The sequence below is a fragment of the Strix uralensis genome, chromosome 5, assembly GCF_047716275.1.
Source record: "Strix uralensis isolate ZFMK-TIS-50842 chromosome 5, bStrUra1, whole genome shotgun sequence".
Lineage (NCBI taxonomy): Eukaryota > Metazoa > Chordata > Aves > Strigiformes > Strigidae > Strix > Strix uralensis.
In genome coordinates, this window is record NC_133976.1 from 83,579,723 (window position 1) to 83,603,548 (window position 23,826).

A 23,826-nucleotide genomic window follows, 5' to 3' on the forward strand; every position below is an offset into this window, starting at 1 on the left:
TTATCAGGAGGAGATAAAATTGGGAGGAAGCTGGTCCTGTGTATTTGCTAATGTAGAGAACTAGGGAAGGTAACACAAGCTGTTGGAGGTAACTGCAGTAAAGTGTTTTCTAGGTGAACTTCCAAATGCCATGGAAAAGATCTCCCGGCTAAAGGAAAGAAGAGAAGAGGAGGAGCCTTATATTCTATGAGTATTCTGCTTTAATATACTGTATTATACAACATATACAAGATAAAGCAAAGCAAACTTAATGTATAAACTGGGCCTCAGAAAACCAAATAACCACCATAGCTCAGTTAACATCTCTGGAGTTGCAGCAGTACTGAATTAATCCCAAACTGCCTGCTAACATTGTGAATCTCTTCAAGAATGCCTGCAGAAGGATGCAGTTATGCCACCTGGTGTGTGTCCTTGCATGAATGCTGTGCCTACACCGCTTTAGGAAAAATATCACATGGTTGATTTCCCAATATGGTCCACAGAGCTCCTGGCTCTGGTGTTTCTCACGCAGATACTCAGAGTATTTTTAGAGGTGGATCTTCAACAAAATATCAAAATCTGGAAATAAAAGTTAAATAGCTAATCATCACAGGGCGGTTCTCTTCGTTCCTTTTTTAAACATGACTCTAATCCTGGTCCAAAATTTCAGCTTCTACAAAGCGCAAACTATTTTCATTGGCTGTAGTCCTGAGCCTTTGTCTAAGGACCCTCCTTATTCAAGACTCAGTCAAGTCAGGATAGATGGGGTTAATCTGATTTGGGGGATGCTAATTTTAATTTCTTTCCAGAACTGTGATGGCTTCAACTTGGCAGCAAACTCAGGAATTCTACAGCTGGGTCCTTGAAAATGGAGGTAGGTAGAGGTGTTGTCTTAAATAGGAATTTCAACATAAATGGCATGATCATGAAGAACAAGCCTAGAACGAACATGATCCTCATATAAGCCCACATTTTTTTCACTAGGCTGATTTTCACTTTTCCTTCTCCATGATCGTGAACTTCCTTTAAGTCTTGAAATATATCTCAGGGACACTCCAGCTGGATCACAGTAAGGAATGAAGGGATGGGGGATTTCCCCTGCACATAGCTGAGAACTCTCAGCAGCTTTCTGTTTAATGTACAACAGGCTCTGACAAGATAATGAGCAATATGTGCTCAGGATTGCCTGTTAAGTCTGCAACATTAAAGAAAGTGAATTTTTAAAAATGCATATTCATCTGTCATGGGAAAGCTTAGTAGACCAAAGAGTTAATACTTTGAGGTTTAAACTCCTTGTGATGCCAGTAAAACCTATTATCAAATGAAATATTGACAGAAACCACTCCTCAGTGTTTGAGATTTGACATTTTGCAGTTAGGAGACTTCAGATCTTCAATAGCTAGAGGTTCTGCAGGTCCAGTTTGGTCCCGCAGGGCTCTGTTGGATTCCTGGATTTAAAAGTTAAGGAAAAGCCACAAAATGGCATGAAGGTGGAATTGCAAGTCTGTGTAGCGGCTCTGATAGGAGAAGGACATGGTGCATAGTGCTCAAGCTGTAAATGTTTCAGGACTTGAATTCCAGGAAAGAGTGTAAATTGGGACTTAGGACTTCTGATGGACTGTTAAATCCAGAAGTTCTTGGCACAGCCTATAATAGGAATAGTAAAGGATTGGGAGGTTTAGAAGGGATGGGAATTAACAGAGTCGTGTGGACAGAGACGGTGTTTTGTAAAAATAACCTGAGGCCCATGGGCTCACCAGTGAGCCAAGGACTAACATTCAATAGAGGACTTCTGCAAGTATCCTGGAGCTCGGATAGTGAGAAGGGTCTGGGCCTTGGGGCTGGCAGGTCAGGAAGAAAAGGGAGATGCTGAGGGAGTTTAGAGCACTGACCACAGTGGGAATAGGAGAGGGAAGCATGAAAGGGGAACTGGGATGTTTTTGCAGGTATATATAATGTATCCTGCATTTCTGTGGGTCAGGGATGACGCAGGTTCCCTTTCCTGAAGCACTGAAGAGCAGTGTTAGCAGGGAGTAGTATTTTGTAATTTTCCGGTGAAATGGCATGCGTTTAAGAGAGTCTACCCTATGAGTAGATATAAAAATAAAGGGGTGAAGAATTTCAGGTGTCCTGAGTATCACGGGGCAGGAAAGAAATAGCACCAGTCGTTAAAACTGTTATTTAGCTGGAAAGATTTATACTCCTGAAGATTCAGGAACTGTTTGGTGTGTTCCTGTGCATCCCCACTGCATGTGTCCTGAACTACTTCTTTTGCCCACGTGTGGGTTGCTCTTGCAGCCTGTGATGAGGAGTCCAGCTCATGAGAGGAAAAGTCTGTTCACTACTGTGCTGCAGAAGGCTGGTGCTCAGCAGAGCAGTCTTCTAGGTCCCAAATCAAACATCATGCTCAAGCCTTTTAGCAGAGTCTGGCACATGGAGCTCCAGGGTGGGAGAAGGACTGTGGTACTGCTTTGTACAGACACATGAGATGCCCAGTTTTCTTTGTGCCAGAGAGCATGCCGCAGAGAGTATGCTGAAGGGAAGTAATTAAATACATCTACCACATAGTGTATGGGATGTGCCAGCTTTGGCTGCTTGTTTTACTTTTCAGATCCAAGGACAGACCCGTGGTCCCTGGTGCACTCCCCACTTCCAGCCACACTCTCTTTGCCTTCTACCTCTTTGTTGTGGCACTGGGACCCTTCTACATGTATAAGTGGAAACCACTGAAGCTGCGAGGCCTGTTGATTGCGTATAATCTCACCTTGATGACATTATCAAGTTACATGTTTTACGAGGTGAGGAGACAGGATTGGCTCCTGGGTAAGCATCCAGGAAGCATTAGAAAGCCAGAGCCATTTCAACAGCTTTTGCTGACGGACTCTAATGGTGGCAGTGAGAGCCAACTTGGACATGTCTACGTTTTGCCACAAGAGGAGCAGTATTGCCCTGCTGAAAGCGTTATTTCCAAAGCATACCTCATTTCCTCCCATTTCTCAATCTTCCTTTCATTCATAAAATTAACATTGAAAGGTTCATGAGTGAACAGCTTGAAAGTTGAGATGTCCCAGGTAGACACAGAGTGTATGGAGAACGTGGTACCTCCTCATTTTGTCTCAGGCCTGGCTGGTGAGGGACCTGTCTCTGGGAATGAGAACTGCTTTTCCAGACTTATGTAGCCCTCTCCAAGAGTGCCAAGCACACTACAGCTTGCCGCTGCCGAGAGTATCGATGACATTATTTTCTGCTTGTTCTCAGTGCCTTTCTACAAGCCTTTCCCTAGTTTATGTAGGCCACTGAAAACTCTTCAAGGGAACGTGGCTGAATAGGTTTGAAAAACATTTTGATGACCACAAATTTGCAGTTTTAGTTTATAACACAATTGTTACATTTAGTTAAAGCAAATACTACTCAGTCTGAGGACAGGTATGAAAATTGCTTGTCTGTGCTTGGTTGTTCAGTTATACTCATTACCCGGTCCAGTTTTTGGCCTTCCAATTAATAGGCAAATGCAACCAGACAAAACAAAACAGTATTTGATCTTTGCAAAGGAAAGCAGCATATTTTCAGAGAGATTCTGAAGCCTAGCATCCACTATTCCTGCTGGAGCATTTTTGAGCAGTCCAGTGATTACATAAAGAGTTACCCAGACCAAATTTTCTTTTTCAGATTCCAACAAGGACATGAAGTGCTTTGTTTTAGTTTTTTACTATTTGCTCAGTTGTATGAATTACATGGATTTTCTGACAGTGAGTACTAGAATGAGACCCTATTAAATTAGCATTAATATGAACATCCTTTTGGAACAGATGGTGTTGAATAGCAAATGGATCTCTATTGCTTTTCTTTTGTTTCAGTTTCTGGGAACTTCAGTACTGGACAACTACAGCTACCTGTGCCAGCCAGTGGATTACAGCCGAAGTAAACTAGGAATGAGGGTACAGTTCTATACAAAGCTTGCCTTAGGTCCTGCTCCTCCCATGGGTATGCAGATTATTTTGCTCCTAAATAGCAATTTGCATGCCTAAAGAAGGCTTTTACTCCAGTTTGTTCCTTGTACATCTATTTCACTAAATCGTCTGCTTCCACAGTTGCACTTTGCTTTAGTTGTGTATAAATTAATCATCTCAGTCAACATAGCCATCTAAGTTCTCTCTTTGATCACGGGAGAGGGTGATCCTACAATCTGAAGATAGATGTCTAGTATAGATATGGCAAATTACCTCTGAAATATATGTGACTCTTTCTACTGGCTATGTAAGGATTCTGGGTGATCGCTATCAATGAGAAAACCAATTTTTATCGTCAGCTTTCCACGACGCAAATCTTGCTCAGCATTTCTTTTAGCAGGGGGATTTGGCTAAAACTATTGCTTGCCTGGCCATTGCAGGAAGGTTTGGGTCCTACCAACTTCAGCTTTCCGGAATGCTGCATGAATTTTTTTCTGTTTGAATTCAGAGCTATTATGCCTTGCTTCCAGATATAACCAGACTTTGAACAGATGCAAGCATGGATGTTAGCTTTTCAGTTTTTCAGATATTGCCATCGGGCTAGAAACAGTTTCTGAGCAGCTCACCCTTGGCTTGTCAAAGAGCGAGTAATTCAGCATCAGTCTTATGTCAAAGAGCGAGTAATTTATCATCTGTCTTATGTCAAAGAGCGAGCAACTTAGCAACTTAAGTCATCTAACCAGCCAAAGCAACCCCGAATGCCTTCCGTTCCCCCAGATCAACAGTCCTTCCTGAGCTCCCACCCTGAGAAACCAACAGCCATAAAGAAGCCCCCGAGTTTTTCCCCTTTGCTGTCGATCCCAGGTGGGCAGCGTTTACCTGGTGCATAGTCTAAAATCTCCGATAGTGAGGGTGAACCGTGACCCTGCTCCGGGGTCTAACAGCGTTTCCTCGTGCTGCCCAGCAGATGGCAAGAGTGGTTCTTCTCCAAAGTCATCGAGCTGCTTGACAAGGTAAGGGAGGGCTCGGCTGGGCTCCATGTAGCGGGACTGGTGCTGGAAATAAATCACTCCCTTCTCAGAATGGGGCAGGGTGCCAAAAGCTAATGTCCTCGGTTGATCCTGTATTGATTTGGTTGATGCTTTTCAGTAAATGCTGTCTTCATGGGTTCTGCTCTGCCTGTTTGTGGGAATGAGGCTGATAGTGTTAAAGAAGAGGGCTCAGCTTCAGCATGCTGGTTTCTAACAGCGTGTGGCCTGCGAAAGTCCAGCACCACCACTGGATATCATGCTGCTAGGCTTCCCCAAAAGCTCCTTTCCAGAAGAAAAGAATCACTGCTGTCCAGTTGGCCTCTCTCTGTCCCAGTGGCTGCACTCATTCTCTCTCCAGCCCCCTTCCTGCGGGTGGGCATCCCCTCCTAACCACAATGCTAGGGCAGAAGATTTAACCTTGGCTATTGTCCCCAGAATCTTAGCTGCCAGTTGATTAAGGCTGCCAGACAGGATCTGCCATTGCCTGTCTGGATGAATGATAGTGGTTAGTTGGGCAGTAAAGAAACTGCAAATGTACAAGTATGTGTCCTGGCATTTTTGCTGCCACAGATTATCCCAAATTTGTGGAGTAAAGGTTTGTGTCCCATGTGAAATGAAAGTTCACCTGATGACATTATCATTTTATAGCTTGTCTTCAGGACTCCTATATATTATACATGAACTAACTAAATAACTGAACTAGCAAGAAAATCCCACCTCTCTGCTTGGTCAGCAGGAGTAAATTGTATCCTAGCCTAAGACTTCACAATCTAGTGCTCTTTGGAGTATAAATTGACAACACACTGTCTGAAAAGTGAATCAGCTTGTGGAGCCCTCCTAGGCCTATTGCTACTGGGTTGATCAATCCTGTCTCTGTTTTCATCAGCAACAAAAGCAGCTTTTTACCAGTCCTGAGTCCCTGAAAAGCAGATTCACTTTTTGTTATGTGTATGTGCATGTGTACACAGAAATAGTGACCTGACACCTACTCATTTGCCAAAAACATTCTCTTTACTAATGCAGATTCCAGAAGGGTTTGGGCACTCAACACAGCACTTTTCCTGTGGATCATTGTCTGGTACCAGTAAACATCTAACCTATGTCCTGAAAAGGACCAGACCCAAGCAGCTGCAAATTGTATGGAAGCTCAGTTAGAGTCTCAGATGTGTCCTCTTTGGACCTTGGGATCTTAATTCAAAGGTAAAAATAGTTGGGGCTCTGTGGAAGAAATTCTGCCTTCTGGTTCCTCCCCATTCCAGATAATGTAAGATCTATCGCATGTGCTGAATTTCACCAGTTTCTATCAACAGCAGAGGAAATAGGTTTAGGAGATTCAGAATTGTTAACTTTTTTTTCCACTTTTTAGCATAAAATCTTTTGTCTAAACACATCAACGCAAGATGTTCCTTTGTCTGGCTTCTTTCAGGATTTCTTTATTCCGCACAAGAATCAAGACCGGGTGACTTCTCTGCATGTGTACCGTCATGGCACTATGCTGTTCAACTGATGGTCAGGGGTCAAATATGCGCCTGGAGGACAAGGTATGCTTCTGTAGACACCTTGTGTTTCAGTTTTTCTTGTGCTGTGGAGATAGCATAAACAGTGCAGATGGGCTGACTGGCAGGTAGGAAGCTCACCTACTTCCAAAGGTGTGAAAAACACGTGTGTTTCAGTTGATACCATCTGCTCAGCTCTTTGGGCTATTTAGACTGCACTATTCACTGCCTCATCCAGAATGAGAATGTGCCAACAGAATGTGTCCAAACAGAAAAAATAGCACCCTATACAGGTCTATGTATATCTCCACCCAGACCAGTGCTCTCTCGCTCCCTATTCAGCTGGGCCTGGTGTAGCAGCCCAGGTTCTGGCTCTCTGTTTCCTGTTCAGACTTTGTCCAGCCTAGTCCTCACTCCCTTTCTGGTCTGTATCCAGACTGCTTCTCCTTTTTGCTCCACCAAAAGAGAAGCATCTGAGTCCTAGGCCACTAAAGGTAGGCCCTATACAAGACGCTGGGGTATTCTTTTTTGGGAAGCCATTTTGGCTACATGGCCTTGACACCAGAATGGCATGTTAGGTCAGAAGATCAAGAATTGTCTCCTCTGCCTTTGAAGCTCTTCCCTGTCTCTGAACACTAGATATGGGATGGATATATGCTGAAAAGAGAAGGGAGAATATGACATGCTTCCTTGGCAGAGTCTGGATTGAAGGATCATGCATAGGGGTGCTATGATGCATTTTGAAAGCATCATCATAGTAGCTGTGAGCTCATCGCAGGGTTAGTCTTGAGTGGTTTGTGTGTCTTGTTCATCCTGACTTCTTTACTCCTCAGCCGCCTTTATTTGGATGCTAAACTCCTTTGTACACACCTTCACGTGTGGCTGTTACGCCCTGGCCAGCCTGGGACCAGAGATGCACCGTTACCTGTGGTGGAAGCCTTATCTAACCATCATGCAGCTGGTAATTAGTTCCATGTGTTCATCTCTACAACTGTGTGACAGGTGTGGTGGCCTCTGCTGTCTGTCTCTGTCCCCTCACTGGCTCAAATCTTTCTGTTTGCTGCCTATGGAAATCACCATGTCCTTAGGTGTCCTCATGTATCACTATAAGAGGTGAACTGATTGGTGACCTGCTCTCAGTGGTACTCCCAGAAAATTAGCAAGAGGCCTCCAGTGACCATATCAACTAATAAGCCCCCACCTTTGTAGTGGGAAGGAGAGAGAAAAATTAACAACTGGATTTGTCCCTTTTCTGTTGTATATGGCAGCCTTTTCCTCTCTGGAGCCCAGAAAATACAGCTTGACTTTGAGAGGTGTGGGGCAGTAACTCGGAGAAACTTTGGATTCTCAGTGTGGCAGGAGATTAGGAAGCATTCATTCTGTTTCTTCAAAAGGAAAGAGTATGTCTAAGTGCAGGCAAACAAAGGCGAGTTAAAGAAAAAGATGTGAATTTTTCTGTAGAGAATTCCTTTGGATTTTCTTTCCTTCATCTCTGAAGAGGTGACAAATCCTGACAACCCTGTGGTTTTTGAAAGATACAGCATAAAAGAAATGTTCCAGACAAGGACAATGATTTTAGTTAAGCATGTGCAAGAGTTAATTCCACACAAAGAGACATGATGCAAACAAAAAGTATGCAGTTACCAGAGGAGAGGAAGAGGAGCTAGGGTATATGTAAAATAGTGGTGCACTGAAGGTTGGTCCAGAATTCTTATTTATCCTGAGTGGTGAAAGCAGAATAAGAAAGCATTGCATGAAATGAAAAGGTATTTGTAATGCAAAATATAGCACAGAAAATCAGTTTTTATTTAACATACTTTTGGTAGGTTCGGGTTATTGAGACAGGTGACTTAGTAAAATATAAAAAAGAATTAATATTTAAATGACTAAACATAGCATCTGTAGTTCCTCTCTGTAAGCTAAAATACAAATCAAAATCATTATGGGTATAATAGCCTGATTACCACTGGGGAAGAGGAGTCTCCCACCTTAGGTTTCCATATTCCAAGATCTCAGCTACTGTCCGGTGGCAGAGGAGAGGCACAAGGGCAGTGGTCTGCTCCCAGGCAGGAGAGGCTGGATTCCAAACCTGCTCCCTGCAACAGTGGGCAAGCCTCAATGCTTAGTCAACACATGACACCCTTTCATGCTGGGAAAACTCTGTTGGGCTTGAAAGACAAGGGATGTCAGGAGAGGCAAGCAGGTGATACTGTGGGTTGAGGACACTACCAGTATGTTGTGGTACTCTTTGTGATGGCCCTAATGGTCAGTTGAGGTATGTCTCATGTAGGTTCCCTAATTTGGCTGCTTCTTTTTTCCCCCTCTTCCAGTGCCAGTTTGTAGCCATTGCTGCTACAACCTCTTCACAGAATGCCCGTTCCCTGATGGCTTCAACACTGCAATCTTCCTCTCATGCTCAGCCTCATTGCTCTCTTCCTACACTTCTACTATTGGACCTACATTAGGGGAAAGCAGGAGAAGCTAACTTAAAGAAAATCAAAGAGGAGAGTGAGCACAGACTGATGAACTTGCACATACTCTTCTGCTTCTAACACGATTGCATGAAGGAAATGTATTTGGGGAATGTGCTTGAGGTTGGTGTACAGACTCACGGTTGCCTTGAAATATCTCAAGTTAGGAAGAAAAAAGGAATGACATAAACTCAGGGATTAAGGTATTGAGGAGCACACTTACGCTGATGCAAAGCCAAGCCAAGTAGTCATCAGCATACAGCAGCCTTTGTGAAATTAGCACCAGAAGATCTTCTCCTTCCCTTCCATCTGCTAGCTCTGTTTGGAAGGTCTAGCATCCAACCATGACTCCTTGGCTCATTTCTTAGGCTACAGAGGGCTTCTTTGCGTTCATAAGACTATCTCAGTTTACCGTTCTACATCAGGCAGTGTCAGGTGCCTCCAGCCTTGAAAGCAGTGTCCAGGTAACAGCAGCAGCTGGGAACTCACTGGGACTGCAGTTCCGGCCTTTCCTATTAGGGAAGCTCCCACTAGGACTGGGGTAAATTACAGCTATGTGGCCCTGATGGTTTAATTTTATACTAGCATAAGCATGAAAGAAATTGGACATTATGTTGTCCAGCTGGACAGTTCCCTCTGTTCCTTCACTGTTTTGAAGATAAAGAAGGCATTATTAGCACTTTCATCCTAAGTATTAATGCAGTAAGAATCATCATGTACCATTTTCTGGAATGCTTATTTGCCTTTGGTTGCTCTCACAACAATAGAGAACTTCTAATACATGAAGAGTACTTGGCATTCCTCCTTATAGATTGCTTATTTTTTTTAACACAAAGAATAGGTTGAGGTTCCCTATTCATAACTTTTTTCCTCCAATTTGTTGTTGTTATGATTTTAAAATTTTGCTTCTCATCAAAGACAAAAAACTTTACACCACCATAAGCAACCACCTCCACTACCTAATTGTACACGTGTTAATACAAAATATATAAAGTTAATTCATTGGCTAGTGCAAAGCTGCATAGCTCCATTGACTTCAGCACATCACTTATTTGCTTCTTTTTCACTCCTAAATTGATTACAACTAGAATTTGGCACTTACATTCATCTGCAGACAGTTAAATACTGTTAAAGTTTTGATCTGTTAGTGCTTTGAAAATCCTAAAATCAGATTTTAAACTACAAAATGGTATTTATTTATCACATTCTGATTAAAACAGGTATTATGGAGTAGTGATTTTTTTCACAGCTGAAACAGAAAGCTCTTGAAGGAGAGCATTAGAATTAGCAACATGGTGCATTGTCATTGCCAAGCCAAATTCACCTGAAATGTAAAGAAGTCTAACTCCTCTGGGAATGTCCAGAGGATTAGATGCTAGTCTGAACCTAGCAAATGGAGGTGCATAAAAAAATGGTATGCTCTACACCAATCTGAAGTTTAGTGGCTATGCAAAATAAATGCAACTTGTTCATCACTGGTCTGTGTTCATATGCCAGACTTTAGCTACTGCATGCATGTGTGTAAGAAAAAACAGTGTTCTTCTATCGCTTGCCCTCCTCCCCTTGGCACACAGACACAAAGGATTTGCTTCCATTACCACAGTGATACATCATAAATGTTATTCCATTGATTTGAGTAGCCTTCCTTCTGATTTTCACTGGTGAGTATGAAAAGTAAAGCAGGGCTTATTTTACATGTATGTGCTAGCTGTTTTTCTTCCTGTCAAGTATTTTCCCACAGTACTTAGTCTATAAATTGTACTGCTTTTGCATACTAGAATGCGACTTTTGTTAGAGCTTTAAATAATGAACCTCTGGGTGGGTCCTCCATTCTTCCCTTTGTTTGGTAAGGCAGGAAAAAAAAAAAAATCTGCTGTGTATCTAACATACTGTATTCATGTTGAGGGTTTCCCCAGAGGCCCCTCGAGCATAGAAGACTTAGTGAAACTAAAGCTCTTCCATTACTCCTATCCACTTAATGATCCACTTACAACCCTATCCTGCTTAAATCATCAGTACATTTGGCCCCCTAGTTTCATGACAAGAGCCTACTTCCCTGCAGCCGGCTAAATTATCTGTGCTTACAAAGAAATCTAATTAATTTAGCTCTTTTTCCTTAATGTGAAGGGATCATGAGTAGGTCTTAACCTCAGTTTCCCCTCATGGAAGCTTTTTCAGATTGCAGTTACTAATTTCAAGGGCTTCACTAACAATTTTATACCAGAGTAAGCATCACATATTTTGATTTTCCTTGATTCGTTCATAATTCATGTCTGCTTAAAAATTAGGAATGAGCAGGAAATTTGGATGAGATTACTTAATGTTTTTGCAAATCCACTCCTTTTAAAAATATATAAATTTGTAAACATGTCATTTAGCTTTTTTTAAGCAGCCTATGCAGCTTAATTTATGTCTGTGTATGACAGAGCTTACTGCAATGGATTCTGGACTGTGAGTGGCCACATAGCTGGTAACAAAATACAGAAGTATGAATTTGCCACCTGACAACTTGAAGTAAGTGACTGATCACCTAAATCACACGCCACTATTTTTCCTAGACATGCAATCTTTGATCCATCTATTCCTGTCCCTCTTCCCCAGAGACTGAGTGGCTTGATCTTGCACTTTTGAATTGGTAAGATCTTTTTGTCAGCGTGACTTCAGTGGCCATAGGATAAAAATGAAGTATTTTTAGTTGGGTGATAAGGAGGGATTAAGTTTGCCCAGAAACACCATGCTTTTCATACAGAAATAGGTATTGGTATGGAGTACAGCCATTACAAAAGCAGAGGTGCAAACAAAATTCACTTGTCAGAGTATCTGCAGTGGCAGTGAAGATAAAATTGCATAGGTATAGCTGAGTGGCTCTTGGTTCTTTACTCCTTCAGATTGCACTCACTTGTCTTCATTCTTCTGTTTTAAATTGGGTTATCACAGTTGGTACTGTCCACTTGGGGCATCCTGTTGTGCCAAGAGCAAAAACCTGAGAGTAGACGTATGTGCTCCCGGAATTTAAAAGAGAATAGAGGCACAGAATGAGATTTCCCCTTTAAGATCAAGTCCCTAGAGTTAAAGATTACATCACAGTAATGCACTGTAAGTCAAAAGGGCTGGAAATTATAAATTGCAAGTTTGGATGATTCATCCTGTCTGGCAGAGTCCAAAGCTTTGAGGTTGAATTGAAAATATCCTGTCGCAGCTGGATTTATAAAAACCTCTGGGCCAAATGCTGATTCCACCAACATCAATGACAAAGCCTGCAGATTTCACTGGAAACAAGATGGCACAGCTGTGTGAAGAACAATGCGATCAGCTACACGGCCTGGTTTGCGTGTGAGCAGGCTGGAGTCTTATTCCAGCTGAACAGATGACTTTTAAGGGCACAGTTGTGTGCAAGTCTCCCCCTTATAAAATGTGGGTCATTATATGTCCTTAGAGTAGTTTACATTCACAAGATGTAAAGCATAATGTAAGTAGTCTGTTTAAATGAATAAGCTTGATATCTGGTGGTGCTCAGCATCTTTCCTACTGTCCAAGCCAATGTAAATTATGGATGTTCTGATCAAATTACTTTTGAATTAACCAGACCATTTACTCAGTGCTTACTTTCTCTCTGAAGATAAATGAGAGGGATTCTCATTTTAATCAAAACAAAATACAGAAAAGAAAATCAATTACTATTTAATGCTTTTTCCATCACTGTGTGATGGAAAGTTTCCAGAGGAACTTGGGCTTAAAATTGCAAAACAATATAAAATGCAGGAACGTGTTCGTTTTTAACTATCATATTTTTTTTATACACTATCAGAAAATATGTCAGTGTGTGGTTTTTCAAAAAAGGCAGAAGAATTATTCTAAACAATTAATGAAGCAGAAACAGAACGCAGTGGATTGCTTTGCACAATAAATAAAAATCTGTTGATATAGATGTAAAACACCTCCAAGCCAAACATTAAAAAAGATCAGCCTACCCTATATATAGAACAGTGTGAATTTGCTGAATTCATTAACGAATAACTTCATGGATTAGGCCTTGATAGATGGGAGCGGTCACATCCAGATGTTTACTGTGATTTGTCAATGGCCTTGTACTTAATCCTCCTGAACAGGAAATACGAGTCTTTTCTCTGGGGTGTTCCCTGGGGACTGTGGCAGTCTCTCTCTCTGGCCTGAATCATCTCAACACAGGATCAGGCTTCTGGGGAATTAACGAGTGGAGAAGGCACGGATTTGCCTTTAACCCCTTCGGTTTCTCCTCGGCTTCAGATAGCTTCCTCACCATCTGCCATGATGGGAATGTTATTTAGTTATGGCAAAGAAAAAAAGGAGTCACTCATGTCGTCCCATGAGGCATATTTGTGGGGTCATTGTCCCCACAGAACGTGTCAAAGCAGACACGACCAGTCCCACCACCACCGAGGGGGAGGACTGTGGGCAGATCAAGCCTCTAGATGCTGGTGTATGTCTCTTCACATCTCAGCATTGTATTTTTATTTGGTGAAGCTGCATCTCCACAGCCACTGTTAGTGGTAAGGATGGCCAAAGAGGGAGTATTTGGGAAAAGACTAGATGTCCCCGAGGTGTGCTTAGTCAGGTATACCAGAGGGTGTGTAGTGTGAGTGTACGTGTGTGTGTGTGTATGAATGCAGTCTCTGCAGACTACCCCCATTGCTCATTCTCAACGTGTGAGACCCTCACATGGGATGGGTCACTCATTTCACTGCGTGGGAGTGTCCCACCAAATGACAGCTCCCAGCACCCACACCACTGCCACTCCTGCTATGTAATGGTGTATACTGGGTGCTGCTCGTCAGCTCATGATCAGCCAGTTGCATCTGGCCCAGTCCCCGAGAGCAGGGGGAGGCCAGTGCAAAGCTGAAAATGCAGAAGATGGGGCCTGTATTATTCATGTCCCCAGCATGATGGCTGTACAGGGCATAAGTATATGATCCTTTTCTCCCCATGGAAGTGTTGGTAAGGTAGCATTGGGGATGCAGCCTGCCTTTAGGTGAAAGAGAATCTCTAGCTTGGACAGTGCTGCTTCTTCTGCAAAACTTGCATGAGCCTCTCATAGGCACTAGCTGGTAGAGAATCTTAAAAGAATTGCATTTATGCAGCCCCATGATGCTGCCTAACCAGAGGAGTCCCGTTTACTAGCCATTTGTCCAGTCACCGGAGAAAACTATTAGTGGGATAAGCCACTAATGTTGCTGTGAGGACCAGGTAGGGGGGGTGGCAAAAACCAGCATCCCAGTCAGAGGGTATGACAAGAGGTATAACTGGATTAGAAGAACTGAGCTGCAGTGGGAGCTTGAGAGAATGGTAAATTTTTGTGTGGATGTGCTGGAGTGTGTGGGACTGATCGCGTGTGTGCATGTGCTCAGGGTAGAAAATACTTTTTGCTAAATCACAAGTATGGGGACAAATAAATTCTTTGTCAGGGAGTGCCTGTTTAAAACATTAGTGGCACATCAGAGCACTTGGTATGTCCCACCATTCTGCATGTCATCCTTTCTCTCAAGTACCTTGGCTTTCTGCTCATAGGACTGCTCTTCAAGAAAGTGCTCAGAGTCTTTTCATCACACTCAAAAAATTAAGGATGCTGAATAAGAATTGCCTTTAAAATTCCCTGCTTGGAGTAGCTGTTTCTTCCCCTTTAACATCATCATCCTCTCACTTTCTCTTCACCCTTTTCTCCCCTCTGCCTTTGTACCCACATATACAGATACCATACTAGATTCTCACATTTGTTAAAGCCACAAAGAAAGTAGTTATATTCTACTGAAATGCTATACAGAGCAGCTGTATTTTCCTGCTGTATCAATTAATGATGTACATTTTCTTCATAGGGTTTTCAGTGAGGCTTTCAGCAAGATGAATGTGGGCAAGTCTGTCTTTTTCTCCGCACTTTAGCATAATCCCATCTGCCTGCAAATTCAGGATGTGAACACTACAGCACAACATTTAGAAGGGCTAGAAACTTGGGTTTTAATCAAGGGAGAATTTAAATTCAGCATAATCTCTCCCAGGCATCAGAGGAGTGCCGCTCCCTGTTGTTGATGAAGGAGCAGCAGAATGGCTACAACCATTTGAGAGGCAGCAAGTTTACTAGTGCTCTGCGCACTTTTTTCCGCTCTGTGCGGTGCCCACCCTCAGCCCCCCTGGGCTGTGTCCCCAGCAGACTGCCTGCCACAGTCCTGAGGATTCTTACTGTCTAGGGGAAATTTTGAAAGTGCCTCTAGGATTGAGAAGGGAAGTGGAGGAAGAGGGTTGAGAATGGATGTGGGGTTTTATGAGGGGTGCTTGAAAGAGGGGGGCAGATCTGTGATGGTTGTTAGCATGTGTGTGTCCCTCTAAGGTGCTGGGGTTTGTTCCCGGAGCCTGTGGGGACTCATCTAATCAGTGACAGGTCACAGGGTAGTTGCAAGCAAAGCCAAAATGTTACCCTTGTGGAAGGAGGTCCCTGGAAGGAGGTTTTGCAGATGAGGAGAAGGGGGTGTGTGTTCAGACACACGCAGGGCCAGCAGGCGGAATGAAAAAAGTACAGAGGTGAGGGAGCAGGCACAGGTGCTGGCAAGTCATCTGTTTTATGTTGTGTTGCTGGTTATATTCGTATGCAGATGACAGCGCAGGTGAGTGTCTGTGGATGCTTTTGACCCGCCCTGTGAAAGGGACGTATTCCCTGAGCAGACTCCAAAGGTGTTTGTTGTGATAGCCAGGTGCCACAGTTCCTGGGGTGCAGGTTATTAATTTTGCCTGGCATTGTCTCCGGGAGATCTATATGAACTTGTCTAGGGATGTTTCCTCTTGAAATAAATGTTTATTCCTGAGGCAAGGTTTGGAGGGAGAATAGCTTCCATTAGAGGAGCTGACAGAGCTGGAAAAAGAGAGTAATTTTCCAGTGTGCAAGCCCTTCCTCTGGTTATAATCCCTGTGTTGATAACATATCAGCCGTTATTTGTTCGGGTGCTCAGGTGTGGTGGGTTGACCCAATACACCAGGTATGTCTGTATTTATTAGTCTCAAAGGGAATTATACTATGTTTTGCAGGTTTGATACATTATTTAAGAGTAGGGTTGACATAGCGCTGAGGGATCTGGTGTAGTTGGGAACTGTTAACGTTGGGTTGATGGTTGGACTGGATGATCTTCAAGGTCTTTTCCAACCTAGACAATTCGGTGTTTCTGTGATTCCATTAAATAACTGTAAATCAAAGGGACATTATTTTCAAAGGGCTATTCTAGAAAACTTACCTGTAATTTTGCTTCTAGGAGTTACTTGGGTAAAGTGGTCCTTTACTTCACCGGCTCAGTGGCAAAACAGGTCAGCGATTCTGTGCTCAGTTCTCAGAGGTAAATTACAGAACGTGACCATGTCATGGGCAAATCATCACTTACAGTAACCATTTAATTATGGTTTTCTATTTTGGCACTGTTTTGAATATCTCTGGGTATATTTCATACACAGAGGTAACGTAAATCAAGTGAAAACCCACTGATCCCAGTAAATCTAGATAAACTATTTGATGGAGCTGAGTGCTACCACAAGGATTCAGCAAAAATGTCACCGCAGTGATGCCAACTGGAAGGCAAAATAGTTTTTCACTTAGTACTTTCTATACTTGATTTTGTTAGAAACGCAGGAACTCCACAAGAATGGAGTGGTATATATATGTATAGGTTTTAATGCTACAGTATTTGTATACATATTTAGTGCATTCCCCTGTAGACCTTGAACAGATGAGTTCGTGGCTTGAATACAGACAACAAGATCTCAGCATTGATTGTATTACTGAACTGTAATTGAAGTCATTGTGTAAAGCTGCTTCAATTCATTTTCTCTAATAAAATGTGCATCTACTGAAACGTATCTGCCTTGGACGTGGGTTTAAGAATGCATCAGAGGGAAAGTACGGTCCCAGTTTGCAAAGACTAACGTGAAGGGAGCCGGGTAGAAATGTTGTTTGCTGGCTTTGGAAGCACCTTCTAGAGCTGCACCAGTTCTATGATAAACTGGGGGGAGAAGGGGGGGAGCGAAGCAAAGCGAAAAATACCCAATCCCTTCCTTTGATCTAATTGTGGGGGGTGGGCGGGTGGGCACACACCAAGATGCTCCAGGAGCCCCCGGGCTTTCGGTTCCGATTTTCATTCTAGGTGAGCGGGGTTTTACAGAGCCCTGGCTGCGCGCAATCCCTTTAGTGATCCACGCGTGGGGAGCCGCACGGGGTGAGGTGGGGGGGGGGACAGCGCGGGGGCTGGGGAGCGACCGCCGCCCCCCTGCGCGGCCACCGGTGTCGCCGCGGCCCCGCCACCCCCTGCGCCCGGTGTCCCCGCGGCCCCGCCACCCCCTGCGCCCGGTGTCCCCCTCCGCGGGAGCGGTCCCGCCGCGGAGAGCCCCCCCTTCCCCCAGCACCTGCGGGCACCGGCAGCAGCCGCCCCGCGGGTGGGCTCCGTCGCCCGCAGCGTGTCCCTGCCCCGGCGCGCAGCCCCAGGCGGGGCGGGGCGGGCCGCGGCTGCGGTATCCCGGGGTGCCCGGGGGGGGGGAGGCGGGGGCGCGGAGGAGAAGGGATCCTCTTCTTGACGTCAAGCGACCATCCTCTAATGCTCGCCCGTTCGTATCCGGGTCCCCGGGCGGCTCCCCCGGGCCGCGCTCGGCCGCGCTCGGCCGCGCAGTGAGGCGGAGGCGGGCAGGGCCGGGCCGGGCAGGGCCGGGCAGGGCGGGGCGGCCGCCCGGAGGTGGCCGGCGGCGGCGGGGCGGCGGCGGCGGGGCGGCGAGCGCAGCATGCCCGCCGCCTCAGACGCGCCAGCCTCCTGCCGCCGCTGCCCATGGAGATCGCGCTGGTGACTCTGGAGAACGGCGGCGCCACGGCCATCGCGGGCGGCGAGGATGCCGCGGCCGGCGGCAGCGCCCGGGCCCGGCGCCGGGGCAACGTGCTCCACATCGCCGGCTCCGCCGCCGCGCCGCGGCTGAGCGACGGCAAAGAGGGATCCCCCCCGCCGCCAGCGCCGCCGCCGCCGCCGCCTCCGCCGGCGGGCGAGGAGCGGGAGCGGCCCCCGCCGGCCCCCCGGGGAGGCGGCGGGAGGCCCCACCCGCCGCCCCGCGCCCCGCGCCCCGCCGCGGCGGCCGAGATGGGTCCCCCGGAGGAGGGGGGGCACCGGCGGGGCATGGCCATGGCGGCGGCGGGCGAGGAGGAGGAGGAGGAGGAGGCGGCGGCGGCGGCGGGCAGCCCGGGCGCCATGCACCACCAGCGGGTGCTGATCAACATCTCGGGGCTGCGCTTCGAGACCCAGCTGGGCACCCTCAACCAGTTCCCCGACACGCTGCTGGGGGACCCCGACAAGCGCATGCGGTACTTCGACCCGCTGCGCAACGAGTACTTCTTCGACCGCAACCGGCCCAGCTTCGACGGGATCCTCTACTTCTACCAGTCCGGGGGCAAGCTCCGCCGGCCCGTCAACGTCTCCATCGACGTCTTCGCCGACGAGATCCGCTTCTACCAGCTGGGCGAGGAGGCCATGGAGCGCTTCCGGGAGGACGAGGGCTTCATCAAAGAGGAGGAGAAGCCCCTGCCCCGCAATGAGTTCCAGCGCCAGGTCTGGCTCATCTTTGAGTACCCCGAGAGCTCCAGCTCGGCCCGGGCCATCGCTATCGTCTCCGTGCTGGTCATCCTCATCTCCATCATCACCTTCTGCCTGGAGACCCTCCCAGAATTCAGGGACGAGAGGGAGATGCCCGTGCCCCTGCCCCCACAAAGTGGAGGTTTGAATGGCACGGCCGGGGACTCCCCACCCATGCAGCCACCCAGCAGCCTCTCTGACCCCTTCTTCATCATCGAGACCACCTGCGTGATCTGGTTCACCTTTGAGCTCCTCGTGCGCTTCTTTGCCTGCCCCAGCAAGCCCGAGTTCTCCCGCAACATCATGAACATCATTGACATTGTGGCCATCATCCCCTACTTCATCACCCTGGGCACCGAGCTGGCCCATGAGCAGCAGCAGCCCGGGGCTGGCAGTAGCAATGGGGGCGGGGGCCAGCAGCAAGCCATGTCCCTGGCCATCCTCAGAGTCATCCGCCTGGTCAGGGTCTTCAGGATCTTCAAGCTCTCCAGGCACTCCAAGGGGCTGCAGATCTTGGGACAGACTTTGAAAGCCAGCATGAGGGAGCTGGGCCTCCTCATCTTCTTCCTCTTCATCGGCGTGATCCTCTTCTCCAGTGCTGTCTACTTTGCTGAGGCCGATGACCCTGAGTCTCATTTCTCCAGCATCCCTGATGCTTTCTGGTGGGCGGTGGTGACCATGACCACTGTGGGCTATGGGGATATGCGACCTGTCACCGTGGGGGGCAAGATTGTGGGTTCCTTGTGTGCCATCGCGGGTGTGCTCACCATCGCCCTGCCCGTCCCTGTCATCGTGTCCAACTTCAACTACTTCTACCACCGAGAGACTGATCATGAAGAGCAGGCTATCCTCAAAGATGAACACAGTAGTGCTCAGGGCAGCGCAGCGGGGGGAGATGCGAAGAGAAGATCCAGTAGAAACTCTCTGAACAAATCTGTTGTGCACTTGGAAAACAGTGAGGGGTTCAACAATGGCACCAGCTCCTTAGAGAAAACCAATATCAAAGCGAAAAGTAACGTAGATCTCAGAAAATCCCTTTATGCTCTCTGTCTGGACACCAATAGGGAAACAGACCTGTAAGGAGAGGAGAGAGTTAGAGTTCGGAGGTGCAGAAGGATTTGCTGGTGTCAGAAACTTGCTACTATAATTATTCTTTTGGTACCAATTAGTTTTTTTAAATCAGGCTATATTTTATAAATTGATCAGTGTCTTGAGCAGTCCTCCAGGAATACATGTTTTTATGTTCTTTTTCCATGACACAAAGGGTCACCTATTTTTAAAATAGACTAAGAATAAGCTACGCTCCATGATGCAGGAGCCGGTAAATTATGACAGTGCAAATCTAAGTTGTAGAAACTTATTTTAGCAAACGGTGGTTGGTTTTAAATGGGTCATTTGTAACCAGTTGCTCCAAGTTTAGTGTTAAAGAATTGGGGGATGTGTGTGTGGAGAATGAATGGACTGGGGGGGAGGGAGGTTGAGGTTTTTTGTACTGTAGTTTCAAACTGAAATTATTCCAGTATATTTTATATCTGTATAACTGTATTTATGGTTGAAAGGGGATTTCTTATTCCTGTGAAATACGACATTGTTAAAGCACTAGGAACATTAGCAGATCAGCACTTTCCACTTGTGATCAGTACAGATCTGGTTATCTAGTATGTGAAGTGAATTTGGTGCTTTTAACCCTATAGCAGAAAACTTTTATTGTCATTGATATGTTAGTTTCTTGTGAGCCTTAAATTATTAAATATTGTAGATATACTTCTTTATAAATAATTTTATTAATTACCTTACTGTTTCAGAATTTCTAAATAATTCAGTCCTGTGCTTACTGTCCCCACTCAAAAAAATGTATGTGCAGCTTTTTTTTTTTTTTTGGTAGTTTTACAGTTTTTTACCTTTGTTATATTTTTGAGACCGAAAGAAAAAAAATTCTTGTCTGCTGTTACTGGTTTCAGTCCAAGTGCACAACAGATCAAAAACACGAGGGAGTGGACAGATATAACAAGAAAGTAGAATACGAGTGCAATATCTGCAAAACTGTTTTCATTGTACACTCCAGAGTGCTTTGGCATGTGTATCAGGTCACGTTTATGTATCCATACCGTTTGTGTACACAGTTCACCGTTTTTAATTATCATAGACTGGAAACGGATGGCACTTAAAAGAGTCTAATGTGGCATGCCGTGCTACTTAAATAACCATTGCGTGGCTTATATCTCGGACTCAGACGGAAGGCATCACCTTTCATCAAAACACATCCTTGTTTTATTTCCAAACAAAACCTTTTCAGTGCTGTGGATTTTACAGTTAAAATGTTGTTGAAAGACGAATGACACATTATCTTCATCGTGATAACACAGCACTGTACAGCTTGCTAGTGAAGACTGACACAAAGTTGCTTCTTTAACTCAAAGAGCTGTGTTATCATTTTCCTTGCAAGGGACGTCTCTGTTTTTCCCTCAACCTTCTGTTTTATTGCTGAAGGATGTTTCATGCCTTTACCACGTACAGTGGCACAGCAAGACTAGCAGAAAGAGAAGTCTTGATTGTCAACGCTCAAGGTTTGTTTCTAACAGATTTTCTAATACAGCTAAGCAAATACTAGATCAGGATGACAATTTATGCAAGTACCTCAGATAGATGTACTGTGATAAATTTAAATCAGCTTTGCAAAACAGCGTTTTGACATTCTCTCGTCCAGATGCAAATTCTGCTTACCTGTCCCTTACCATGCCATTTAATGATAATGACCAAATGCATGATATTTTTCCTTCCTATTCAGTAAAACAGGCATAGTGAGTGCCAAGCAAATAGTGTTTCTCATGTTTAGTATAAAGAACTGTTACACAGAGCTCAGCCCAAAACCCAGGGGTGAGGGGGAAGGAGGTTGAATCTGATAGTAGAGATCAGGATCTTTCACGTTCATTTTAGACGTTGGTTTCTTGGTTGGTTTGCTTATATATTTAGATGGGGAATCATGCTGTAATACGCTGAGAAACTGTCTGCGGTAAGACTGACAGAAAAAGTGCCCAGTCCAGCTCCACTCCAGACTCATGCAGATCTCCTGTTTGCTTTAGTGGGAGTTTTTGCATCAAGGTGAAGTGCAGAATTAGCCCTTCGGTGAGCCTGAATCTAAAGTGAAACAAGTGATATAATTGCCTGTTGCACATGCTGAGATCTCAGTGATGGACTTAGGGAAGCTTTTTGCTCAGGCAGGTAGTTCGATATACTTTTTGGTGTTTAAATCCATCTGACTCACCTGAATAAGTACCAGACAATTCAGTGAGTCTTTCAGGATCAAGTTTTGGTTCTGTCTTCCTCCAACTACTACCCCCACTTTCCCAGCCACTTTTGTCTTCCATGGTTTGCTCTTCCAGTTGCATATTGTGCTGAATTAGACTGTCAGCTCCTCAGAGCAGGGGCAATGTGGATATACAGTCCCTTGTTTGACAGTGGAACCCTGCCAGGGCTTCTGGATATTAATGGTCTGAACTACATAACAGTAATTACTGCAATTAGTGGAGTAATACCAGTGTAAAACTGATGTAGGTGAAAGCAGATCAGGGCTATGGGGAGTGGGTTGAGCTGATTTTAAAAGCCTATTGCTGATGGAAAGGGAAGGCCTTGTATTCCTCCTTCCTTTTTAGTTGGCTTCCTCCCATTGTGTGCCCTTTTGTTGCTTACCCTGGACTGGTTCTATCCTTGTGCAAGTACATGTGTAAGTGCTACCTTGTCTTCCAGGAGCTGCTTGAGCTCACTAATCTGGCAGAAAATCAAGTTCAACAACAACAAAGTAGATCTTTTTCTGTCAAATTAGTGAGTTGTAAAGCAAGCGAGTCCCGGAGCTAGTGCACGGAAGGGATGGGGAAGGTCAGTGGTGCGAGGAAGTGAGGAAGCAGGGAGGAGTGAAATCCTCACCCTTCAGTGGCAGTGAACTATTATCACGACTGCTTGTTGAACTCAACTTCATGTTTGCCGAGAGATACCACAGGACTTGGGCTTGCAAGGTGCTGGGGGCCTTTAACTTCCCACTGGAGCCAGTTTGCAAAATGCAGCTCTGGATTCCAGCGTATGTGCCCTGCTGTAACTGAGGGCAGAACTTGCCCCAGCCAAGATCAAGCTCTGTGAGAGCAAAATACCGCGATTGCTGCACAGGGTTCTATGCAAGCTTGTCAAATCATTCCTCGACCTTCAGTTTGAACATGCTGCCTTTTTCCGTAATAAACCAACAGAACTTTCCAATAAAAAGAAAAACAGTTATTCTCAAAATATGGTTGAAAATATTTGTTTGGCTTGGCTTTCTAAACAGTTGTCAAGCACAGTTCAGGCAAACTCAGCTTTTGACACCTTCTTTACAAGGATGCATAATTTCTATTGGCTTATAAGGCAGTAAAGGATTTGCTTTCTAATGAGAGAGGTTGCTGCCAGACACTGAGTAATACGACCAGAAACATGGTTAGAGCACAGTTCAGCAAAGCACTTAGCATGGGCTCGGCTTTAAGCACGTGTTTAAGTAAAGCATTGTTCAGCAGGTATTTTAGATGCCCTGATCTTTGAGATTGTCACTTAAAGATGAACTACACATCCTGCTGAAACCTTAGAGCCATCATTTCCTATTGGACTTTGGTACGTGCTGCATGTTGTGAGTCTGAAAATAAGTGGTGCTGCAGGACACCAGATTCTTACTACGGAGACTATTCCTGCAGCTGCTACTCATCAGAGCAGTCCTCTTGCAAGCTGAGTACCAGGATTGTCTGCGTGAAGAATTGCAACTTTGGCCAGAATGAGAGTGTAATTGCACTTTCCAGCAGTGAGAACCTGCTTTTGCTGTAATTGGTTGTGGTATCAAGAAGCTTCATTGAGTTCAGTAGGCAGCAAGTATCTGTGTCTGGGATACAAACAGTGCAGAAGCCTCATAACACGCCGATCCAAATTTCTGTGGCAAAAGAATATGAGAGAAAGAACCAAATCACTCTGAGAAAGCTGCTGTAAATGTGAGACAGGAAGAGAGTTTAGGCTATGTATGCCAATTCTAGGCTCATTACAAGAAGGAAATCTGTCCAAACTGTTATTGATCTTATGTTAGCTGACCTGGAATGAAAAGCAAGCTGAATAAAACCTCTTTGGAATATTAAAAGCCACAGGATATCACAGCTTAATGAATAGCAAATCATTACAAACGTAACAAAACCCAAACCCAACCAACTAGGAGCTACACCACGGAAGATTTCTCACCCCACACATGCCTGTATGCCATAGTTATTAATGGCTTGTCA

At 45.2% G+C, this 23,826-nt stretch overlaps 1 protein-coding gene and 1 pseudogene across 3 annotated transcripts in view; both read left to right on the plus strand.

The window, feature by feature from the left end:
• Positions 1-786: 786 nt before the first annotated feature.
• Positions 787-8,946, plus strand: LOC141944178 (very long chain fatty acid elongase 4-like; annotated as a pseudogene).
• Positions 8,947-17,702: 8,756 nt separating this feature from the next.
• LOC141944828 (potassium voltage-gated channel subfamily A member 1-like) overlaps positions 17,703-23,826 on the plus strand; it is a 31,566-nt gene continuing 25,442 nt past the window's right edge. For all 3 annotated transcript variants that reach the window (XM_074872040.1, XM_074872039.1, XM_074872041.1), the window contains exon 1: positions 17,703-21,111. In XM_074872040.1, coding sequence (XP_074728141.1) covers positions 17,753-19,624 — 1,872 coding nt within the window. In that variant the 5' untranslated portion in view covers positions 17,703-17,752 and the 3' untranslated portion in view covers positions 19,625-21,111. The remainder of the gene's footprint in view (positions 21,112-23,826) is intronic.